The 10590-nt window shown below is 48.0% G+C and overlaps 1 protein-coding gene across 1 annotated transcript; it reads right to left on the minus strand.

Moving 5' to 3' along the window:
* Nucleotides 1–1150: 1150 nt before the first annotated feature.
* Nucleotides 1151–10583, minus strand: STC2 (stanniocalcin 2). Its single transcript, XM_026063472.1, has 4 exons — nucleotides 10433–10583; nucleotides 8105–8247; nucleotides 5230–5441; nucleotides 1151–1544 (listed from the first exon to the last, which is right to left on the minus strand). The coding sequence occupies exons 1-4, from the start codon at nucleotides 10581–10583 to the stop codon at nucleotides 1151–1153; spliced, it is 900 nt and encodes a 299-aa protein (XP_025919257.1).
* Between the last annotated feature and the right edge of the window lie 7 nt (nucleotides 10584–10590).

Raw genomic sequence — 10590 nt, forward strand, 5'->3', positions numbered from 1 at the left:
CTACCCAGAAAGAATGAGCTCTTGACACACTTCCCTCTCCCGTAACCAATTCTGCAGACCCTGGTGGTCATTATCCATATGACAATTAACAAAAAGTCAACCCCCTCTCAGTGTCTTTGGCATTTTGATAAATCACAGCTGACAGGCACCTGCACCACGCTGCTTCCAAAGAGAGACATTTCTAATGAGACAGTATATAGGCTCCTTAACTGCCTGAGCCTACACCCATCCTTTTAAGCTTGGGCTGTCCATAAGGGTGGAGGCGGCTGCTATTGTAGCTGTGTCACTGAGTGGGCAGGTATAATTTCTAGAAGAGAATATTGCCGGGGAGTTTAGAGATCTATGAACCTAGCTTGGGGGTCCCTCCACATTGTGTTCTGCAGCTAAGCAAGTTGTAACAGTCCTGGTGTCTGGTCTGGAAGGTGACCACTTAGGCCTTTGGCATCCTGAAGTAACTGGATAAGCAAGTGTCAAGTTATGCAGTGGTTAAGAAACAAACGGGGGGCACTTAAACTAGGCAGCATCACCCAGATGGGAACAATGGCTCAGAAGTTACTTAGGAGAAAACGACAGAGCTCAAGACTGCAAGGTTCCTGTGCAAGAAATGAGATAGTCGGTTCACTGCAGAGTGTCACATAGAGAGCCTCGAGCTCTTAAGTTCTCAGCCACAGGCAGAAACCAAATCCCTTTGGGATTCGGCCATCTGCTTTAAGACTGTGCCCTAAACCTTCAGGGGTGCGAAGCCACATATGGCCAAATACAATCTGGCAGAGCCCTCTTGTAACCTTCTCCCCAGCTGAGGGGATCAAGAGAAAACAAGCCCCCAAACAACCCAACAACCTCAAAACAAGAYCCTGAATTTCAACCAACATCCATTTTGTAAAAAGGGGAAAAGAATTTAGTTGGAGCCATTTTGCCACATTCAGTGGCTACTCAAGTGTTGAGTTTGCTGGATCAATAACCCATTGCCACTGCTCTCCCTTTGCTACTATATACACTGTTGCTGAGGTCCAAATATCTTGCAATGCCCTGTGCTTGACCTCTGAATGGGAAATGCTTTGGAATGTCCATAGATAGGGAGATGGACTCAACGGAGGACGTTTCCAGTGGAGGGGGAGGAAGGGGGTAAAGGGGAGGTTGATGCCTTTTTTCACCTCCGGATGTCAGAGAAGTCGGACAGTTCGTCTGCCCGGTCCATGATCCCATGTGCCCCTTTGGGACTGTGGGCCCCAGCTTTTACCCGGGCATGGGTGTTCAAGTGGCCCTTAGTACCTCTCTCTCCCTTGGATGCTCGCGAGCTCTCCCTGGGGTCAGACTCGGAGTGGGCCAGGATGTCCCCACGGCCAGCAGCGGCTTTGTTGGCTTCACCCGACTTCTTCTCTGGACTCAGGATGGAGTCACCATGCGCTGCTGAGGTACAGAAGCTCAGGATAGAGCAGAGACTTCCCCAGTTCTGTTCACACTGGGCCTGGACACTTCTTGTTATTGCCTTTTTCACCTCCTCACCACAGGTGAGCAAGATATTCACTAGGTCAACATAGGGCCTGGAGATAAAGGAAACAGTAAGAGCAAAGTTAAAAATATGTAAGGGCTATACATCAGTAAATGAGGGTGACGGATACTCTGCCTTACTCTCCCCCTTGCTTACAGCCCAGTTCAGTAGTGTTAGTCTCCTGCTACCTACTTAATCGGCAACTTGGGGTTCAAAAATCTATTACCTTGCAGACCAATTCAACATCATATGTTTATTCCTCATTGTGTTATATTCTAACTGGCTGTATCTCTGTAAGAAATGCACATGACAGCATCCAGCGAAGCTAAGCTTCATGCAAATGCTGGGCCCGCCTTTACTGTTCACCCAGTGGAGATGCTGTGAGAGAACTTAATTTCCACCAGAGAGGTGGAAGGCCAATATGCTTAGCAAGCGGGGCTGTCAAATGAAACAACTGCTGTCTCATGCCTCCTTCCTCTATCTCTTTCCATACCCCTTCAACTTCATAAAATAGTTTGCTATCTCCAGACGAATGACCGGTACAGAGCATATACCAATCACTAGTCTGGAAGAGGAAGGCATTTCCTCACCTCCGAGAAGAGCAACATACACTTGACGAAGCAGTTCCCTGGGTTTTCCTCACCATCTTTAGCTTTCCCTGAAGCATGACGTATTGACCCCTGCCAGAAGCAAGATCTCAGCTGGATTCATGATCTGGTTGTACAGAGTTAAAAACATGGAAATCCACCTTGGTGGCAGAGTTTCTTCCCATACCGAGTTGTTTTCTCAATTTCTTCACAGAGTTAAGTATAACTCTCAGTATATATCTTTTCCCCCCAAAACAAGGACTCCAAACAACCCAAGGCCAAATCCTGTTTCTGCCTCCCACCCATCGTTCCATGCTGCCTGTGTTGAGGACTGAAGCCCCGTAACATACTGCAGCCTCTGAAAAGAGGCAGTCCAGCTTCCTCAGTCAAGGGTCACAGAGCACAGCCTATTTTAAAATAGCTGCGGTCACAAGCCTTGTGGGTCAACATCGATGCTGTCTTTTGACACAACTGTTCAGCTGTTAGCAGGCAACCCAGGTGGGCCCAGGACACGCTTAAAAGTTTCCTAGTAAGTGGCACCATCCAAAGTGCAAACTGAGAAGTGCCTATGGCTGGAGGGCCTGGGCTTGACGTTAGGAGAGGTGGTGGTGGTGTGAGCAGTGGTGGTGCACCTTCTGGGTGCACTGTCCACCTGCCCTGGGGACTGTGGACAAGCCCTGTCTAACAGTCTATTCCCATGGACTGAGTCAGGGCAGATGAGGAAAGCCAGCAGATTAAGCTGATTAGTGTGTGACACTACCACCATTTTACTCTGCCCAACTGTTTAAGCTCATTTTGAATGACTAATCTTGGAGAGCCACCTATTCCTCTATCTCAAAATATTTCCCATATTTGGATTGTTTCTATCATTTAAAAAAGTTATTTGGAATGCAACAGTGAATGATCTGCCAGGGCCTGTCACCACTTCCACCATAATAAATCGGTCTGACCCGCGCCCCCACAGCAGCTGACTCAAGAAGCGACTTTACTGCCCTGATTGCGTTCTTTAGCACACATCAAGAGAAAATAGCAAGAATAGAATAGAGAACAGGTCTGAATACTGCCACTGGGTTCTAAGTTGTTAGTTTTTGTTTTAAATCTAAAATAGAAGATGTAAAAGAACTGAGCATATCACATACAAAGTGAGCCAGTGGAAGAAAAAAAAATACGAGAGAGAGAGATCAGTTGTTAAAATTGGACATAATCTTTACAAAAAATCTTTGGAAGAAAAAGGTTGCTGGTACGACTAAAAAGTGGCATAGTTGCCAAATATTTCAGGTATTCACAGTCTGCCAGAGCCCTGCGGATTAGTACTGGCCCATTTCTCCTTTGCTTTTTCACTTTCTGCATTTCAGCTAGCCTGACCCTAGTACCTGAACTGAGCACAAGGCTGCAAGTCAGCAGACCTTATTTTATTTCCAGCTCTGCCACACTTGCCTATTGAGCTTGAACAAGTTACTTAGTTCAAGAATTTCAGAAATGGCCTCTAAATATAGGAGGGAGGAGACTGGATGGAGAGAGTCTATTTGGGGAGTCCCGCACAGGAAAGCTAAGCTCGGATTCTATGAGATGCTGAAAATGAAGTGTAAGAAGCAAGCGCTAAATGACATCACGCAAATTATAGGTGTTCAGCTGAATAACCCTTCTCTTCTCAGACTGAGAACCCCCCAGTTAAGGTCCCCAGAAATAAGAAGCTGCTTTTGAGCATTCCAGCTTTAGCCTGTTTGTGAAATAAGGAGAGCTTACTCATCTTGGTACAGCTTTTGGCTCTCATAGTTCTTCTCATCTCCAGATGATGGGGGTTTAATTGGTGCCAAGTACCCTCAAGTATAGCCTATTAATGCAGCCTCAGCAGTGTCCACGGAGAGGTGCTCTTGCGCAGCACGAAGCATCACCTCCCTGCTCGCCCCAGCAAGCGGGGCCGGGGGGGAGCTGCCCTCCTCTGTGGCCACAGCCTGCAGATCCGGCAAGGCCACCATCTGCCACCAGGCCACCAGCCATGCCTTTGATCTGAGCCTCAGGAATGTTCATGGGAAGAGCCTTGCTTTCAGCCCACCATGTTCAGCTTGTCAAACCGCAGCAAAGGAGTCTGCATTTTAGGGTAAACGGGCATCAGAGAGTCTCTCTCTCCACTCTGTAACTGCAGCTTAAATATTAGAGGGGTGGTTTTCAACAGAAAGCAAGGAAATCAGGGCYCAGCTCCTTTGGAGACCAACGAAAATGCAAGGCTAGAAGTCCAAAACAAATGATTCAGTGAAAAATTAATCTGTCACAATTGCTGGGATCTGGGGGTTCTGTGCTAGTATCCGCTAGGGATAAAAGGTCATAGGTGCATGGTAGGAAGATGCTCTAAGATTAAGTTTGCTGCCAGGTTGTGGCTGAGCCTCCTTATTTGTGAGTGAGATGTTCACCTGCAGGAAAAACACGCCCCAGTTTTTGCATCCGTACACAGAGAATTGGTACAAACAGCTTGTGCCTTGTTTGTTCCCGTCATGTAGCAGCTTGATCAATTCCAGCAAAGATTCGTGCCTGCCATTCCCTGGGGGGGCAGCTGTGTTCCCAGCCAGAGAGATGAACTACTTAAAATCTGACCTGTGCCTCATGCTGTACACCTCAATGTTTTATTGAAAAGCATTTGAGGTTAATATGGAGCTGTGGGACTGCAGCTCTTTCAGGAATAATTAACTACAAGGCACTTGAAAGCATATATTTGCAAAATAAATTATCTTCTTACTGACAATTTTGCATAGTCCTTATCCCTCCCCCCCCTTCTTCTCTAGCTCTTGCCTTTTACAAGGTATTGGGGTCAGGAATGGTGCCTCTGAGTTTGGAAAGCACTTGAACATTGTGGGATGCCCCTGGAAACAGCAAACACTAACACTGTATTTGCCAGTAAACCAAAGATGCAGCTAGATCCATCTTCAACCTATGTCTTCTCCTTCCGCGGTCACAACTAGTTCATAAACAAACTAGTCTTCAGGGACCCCTGTAAAGAAAGCATTACCTTGGTCTAGAACGTGGGAAAACAAGACATGCTTAAGGCCATAAGGAGGTGAAACGGCTCTTGGGCAGATGCGCAACCCGTYGGCATCATCATGCTCCTGGAAGGAGCTCCCACGCCTCTGACTGCACTAGCACACAGGCACTTACTCGTGCTGCAGCAGGTCTTTGAAGTGAATCATCTCCACAATGACCTGGACGTTCTCCTTGGCGGCGGAGCAGAGGTCATGCTTCAGGTAGCATTCCCGCTGTAACTGGAACACCATCTCTTTAATGGCAGGGCACTTACGGCTGATGCAGCTGAATTTATGCCTCAAGGCATGAGCCTTACACTTCAGAGCATCTTTAATGAAGGATTTTCCCTGAGAAGAAAAGAAATCRAGTAGGTCTGTATTTCTGTCCATTAAGCACAGCAGGTGATTTATGCTCAACTAGCTGCTCCTCTGTAAGACAATGTCAAGAGTTATTAGATTGCTAAGGATATCGGTTAATGGCTTTTCCCCTCTTCTCTTTATTTCTTCACCCTTCAAGATCGTGCTAAGCTACCCTGTCTTGCTACTCCAGCAGGGCTGAACACACAGGGTCTTCTCACTGCTCTTTTAAGGTTTCCTCTGCCCCAACAGCTGACTGCCCAAAAAGGGAAAGGACAACAGCAAGCACCTTTAGGGAATGTGATGCTTGAGTTATCGGCTTCATCCACGTCTGGAGTGGCAGCACAGCAGGCTCACACACAGGAGAAGGGCATCCTGCAGTGGCTGAGGTCCCCAGGACCCTGAGCGGATACTAAGTTAGTCATCCCAAATTAGTTTCTTTCTTTTTAAAAATCAGTTTGCAAACTCCTCATAGTCCATACRGATATGCACCCTCCCTATGTACCTGCCCCGTTCCCCAGCTGCCAGTGTTTTCTCTACAACCACTTCCTCAGGCAGAAAGGGACCCAAATGAGCGCTAATAATAGTCCTACAGTGTCTTTTGGCATCTTTTTGCTGGAAGAAATATTGAGTGACATTTAAAATCAGAAGAAGAAATTTTAAAAGTAAGTTGCTGGAAAGCTGCTTTGGCAACATCCCTTTAACCACTGCTTGTGATTCCCTCATTCAATCGTTTGGAGGGAATCAAGGCAAAATCATCCCTACCTCTTCTCTTCTGGCTATTAGATACACTGCGTGCTGTGTGCGTTACAGCCTGTGACCGCTCTGCTCAGACTGCCTTTACTTTGCTGAGCAATAGGTGTGCGGAAGCCTTTTATGCTGCCTCCATCGCTGCACTAGCTTCAGATTATTTCACACAAATGCTTCACAAAGACAAAATCACATGGAGAAAGTTCTTGTCCTTTATCCAAAGGGCACGTGGCATAACTCCGCTGACGTTAACAAAGACTCACAGGAGAGTCACCCAGATGGGCAAGTAAATTTTGTCCCCAAATTGTTTCAAGCCAGAAACGTTTCTTGCTGATCAAAGAACTACTTCAGTCATCATCCCCTTCTGTGCCACATACCAAAGGCACTTGCTGGCCCTTCCCCGCGGTAACAAACGTGCACGGCACTGTAGGCAAATAAGGACAAAGAGAAAGTTCTTATGCAAACCAAACCCGACATCAATTCTCAGGTTTCAAAGAACAGGGAAGGAGAGCAGAAAACACAAAATGACCAGTGCTAGTCTCATCGTTTAATGCACCCAGACAGGCATATAGAGAATGAGGAGATGGGCCCTAAAAAGCCATGTCATAGCAGAGGGTCAAGTCACCACCGTATTAAAACTCCAGAGGTTTAGTACTTTTGCACGGCAACACAATGGATGTGCAGCCTGGATGTGAAACAGACTGTATCTGATTGACAGTATCTGGGTATCCCGGGGAATAGTTATCCCTGGCTACACTCAACCTTCATAGGTGTTTGTTTCCCTCCCCTGCCAGCAGGGCTTACTTCTTCTGTCAGCTTTGTTCACTGACAGAATAGTGTGCAAAAATAAGAAAGCATTTTCTGGACGCCAGCTGGAAATTAAGTTGAGGGTTTTCAGATACCCATGGACTTAGAAGAATCAATTCTCCGATTTTAATGGCTAGCCAGACCCTTTGTATGTCCTTGAGAATTTAAGCTGAGAACTCCAGCACTTCCAAAGTGTTTTTCTGCTGGGTGGTCCCACCACCCCTCATGAAAAAGGCTGAATCCTGAAGTCTGCTCTGCTTTCTACCATGCTTTTAAGAGTGCTCTATAGCTTGTGCTGTTAGTCAAGCTATACGGTAAGCTGCATGGTCAAGCCAAATGCCGCTGGCCCGTCGTAATGTTCTCTTCCCTCCGCACTGAAATGGGAGAGTAGGTTTACAGGACATAATAACAGGATGTCTCAGTGATGCATACATGGTCTGGGGAGAAAATGAAGGAGACAAACTTAATATTGCATACCATGTAAGTAATGTATCTTAATGCCAGTGCTTGAACCAAAGGATTATTTGAATACAGTGGCTTTAGGAGGTTGCCCATACTGGTTGTGTGCAAGTTGTAAGAACAAACTTTAACAACTGCACCTTGGGAAATATTTTCTAATATGCCTAAACGAACTGGGTGCCCAAGCTGCATTTCAGCATCAGCTTTGAAAACAAAATTTAGAAGCTTAAACCACTTAATGTTTCAGAAAACTACGTCTCTCTAGATGACTGTTCTGATTCAGTTATCCTGGGTACTGCAGGAGAAAGCTATCACATGGAACTGCAGCTAGGGACAGCTTGTCTCCTGGGACAAGTTTCACACTGCCTGTGTATTGCTCTGCTCTTGGGTCTTGATTCTAGACCCTTCAAATCAACAGAAAAATTTCGATTGCGTCAAACAGGAAAAAAGATAAGCCTTTTACTGCACACAGCTAAATTTTGGTGCAAAAAACGTAGAAGGTGGGTCATGTGCAAAAGCAGATTTGCTCCTTAATGGTAACTTTTTTTCCAAAGATGTGTTAAAGAACTAATACACATGCCAAGTACACATTAGAACCAAGCAGATATATTGGACATTTCACTTTTTCTCTTTGTTACCTGGGCATCAAATTTTCCAGCGTTGTGCAGGAATGTCATGCAGATCTCATGTAAGCCTCGGATCTCACAAGAATTGTTTTCAAAGCATTCAAACACTCCACATCCCACATCGCCAGCATTAACCAGGCAGTGCTGGATTTCAGCTAAAATGAGCATTGATTACGGTTAATTTGAAGAACTGTTCATAGAAGCTAGTGGTGGGTGGGTGGGGGGGAGGGAAAGAGATATTTTGCTAACATCATCAGTTCAAAAGAAAAAACACATGTGACAACAGTTATTGTACCCACAGCATGCCCACTTTTTGCAGAAATTAGGCCAAAACTTGGGTGTATTATGTTATGAAAGTGATATCCAAGAAGTAAATGCCAAATCCACTACGCTTACGTCAAGCTATTTCACTTGAGAACTGTCTAATGCTTTTCGATTCCGTAGGAGCTAAAGGACAGGCATGATTTTTGCTGTCTGACTGTACAAAGACACCCATCAAATTCAGCTGCCCAAGCGAGAGGTCCAGGACCCAGCCGGCTAGAATTGGTCGTTCCTGGTACTCTGAGCTAGTGTCTGGTGATTTAGCACAATGCTCTTCACAGACCACTGAGCTCCCCCATCCTGATGTCTAGGAAGTTAACAGCAAAACTCTCACCGATAAAGAAAGTCCTTTGCACTGGGTGTTGCATAAAGCTGCAACTACCTCCTCGCCTATTCAGAAATCAATTTAAAAATATGTATTTGTATATATATAATATACATATAAAATAGATCAATTGGATTAGCAGCTACATACGTATTTATACTGCCCTATGAGATGTTATGTAATATTGTAAAAAAATAAAAATAATGATGCCTGCGACTTACTTACAAAAAACAAAAATCTAATTCTTAACAAGACAGCTTCTGGTCCTTTAAAAAAAGGACGTAGTAGTACTGCCAGAAGGAAGGTGGTTGCTGAAAAAGCCTGGGGATAAAGTTAAACAGGGGCAGCTTTTAGACCAGAACTGAGGATGCTAAGAATTTTTGTACTCTGTGCCCTAGTGGTACCTTTAATTAAAGCTCTCTCTTGGGAGCCAGCCTAATCCCCCTCTGAACCGCAGCATGTTTCAGGCATCCCCAGCCCCCGCCTTTGCCATGCGGTCCCTTCGCGAGGCTTCACGGCAACTTTGGGGCGAAATTTCGACCCCGCTGCAAGGCGGAGGAGCCGCGGACGGGGGACAAGAGTGGGGACAAGAGTTACCGTGACCCTCTCCTCTCCCCTCCCCCAAATCAGAGCCAAATCGCCGCCACTTTTCTGTCTACCTGCCCCGACGCGCGGCCGCGGGGGGCGAAAATGGGGCTCTTTGTGGCGCGCTGCGGAGCGCGGAGCGGGGCTTTTTTGGGGCTGGGAGCTCAGCTGTAAGTGCTTGTGTTGGCATCCGGATGCAAACCGTTGCCGGATCACATGTCCTGGCTCCAGCGTGCTGAGAACTGCACAGTGCCGTGATTCACATGTGGCGGTCCCTAATGGGCATTCGTGCATTCCTGCTCGTGTGTGTTTAAACACGTCTCGCAGCACGGAGAGTGTTAACGCACCAAAAAAAAAAAAAAAAAAAAAAGGAGAAGGGGGGGGAAGGGAAGTGTCTGGATCCCGCGCTCTCTCTTTGCATGGCTGGGAAGCGATCCAGCAAAGTGCACGCCTCAGCTCTCTCTTTCTAGGCAGATAATACCCGGGGGAGGGCGCGCAGGGGGCGGAGAGGAGCGGAGCAACCCCCGGCCCGTTGCATCATTGCGCGGCTCCCTGCGGAGGAGGCGAAGCCCCGGCCCTTTCCAGCCGCTTCCCCTCCCTCCCCGCGGCCCGCGCCCAGATCCCCCCGCGCCGCGAAACTTTCTCCGCGCCTCCCCCCCCCCCGGCGGCCGCTCCGCTCCGTTCCGCGCCGGCGGAGCGCGGTGCGCCCCGGCGCAGCCTCCGCCCGCCCGCGCCGCTGCCTGCCGTCGCGGGGGACAACTTTCCGCTCGCCGCCGAGTTTGTACCCAGAGCGACTTCAGCGGCGTTTCGCCTGGGTTGCAGGCGGCGAGTTATTGCATACGCGCTTCCAAGGGCGACACGTGCTTGGCAAACCCGGGCTTTAAAGGTAATTAGGAGCGAACTCTTATTTCCTCTTACGATTTATGCCTGACAGTCACACACGAAAATAGATGCCTGTCGTTATTCAGCGCGTCTATCTCACCGGTACTCCAGAGCCAGAACACACAGACAAGCTTGTTCCGCTCTCACCGCTTCCGCCCCTGAGCGGCACGAACGCGCGGCTCCTCCGCGGCCCGCTCTGCTCCGCGAGCTCCTCCTCGCCAACGTACCTGTGTTCTGCAAGGACAGGCGCCCCTTCTGCTGGGGGGTCCTGTCCTGCGGCCCCTCCGGCGGGTTGGTGGCTTCGGTGCCCGCAGCCGCATCAGCGGCGGCCAGCACCAGCGCCAGGCTCACCAGCGTGCCCAGGAGCGCCGCGCACATGGTCGCG

This window comes from Apteryx rowi, unplaced genomic scaffold, assembly GCF_003343035.1.
Source record: "Apteryx rowi isolate R43461 unplaced genomic scaffold, aptRow1 scaffold_2, whole genome shotgun sequence".
Taxonomy (NCBI): domain Eukaryota; kingdom Metazoa; phylum Chordata; class Aves; order Apterygiformes; family Apterygidae; genus Apteryx; species Apteryx rowi.

What these genes read in the sequence shown, in the direction of transcription:
- STC2 (XM_026063472.1), bottom strand. Translation starts at nt 10,583, where the DNA reads ATGTGCGCGGCGCTCCTGGGCACGCTGGTGAGCCTGGCGCTGGTGCTG. An exon ending in CCTGTCCTTGCAGAACACAG is followed by an intron (nt 8,248 to 10,432) that starts GTACGTTGGCGA and finishes TGCTCATTTTAG; the next exon opens with CTGAAATCCAGCACTGCCTG. An exon ending in CTGGAAAATTTGATGCCCAG is followed by an intron (nt 5,442 to 8,104) that starts GTAACAAAGAGA and finishes TTTTCTTCTCAG; the next exon opens with GGAAAATCCTTCATTAAAGA.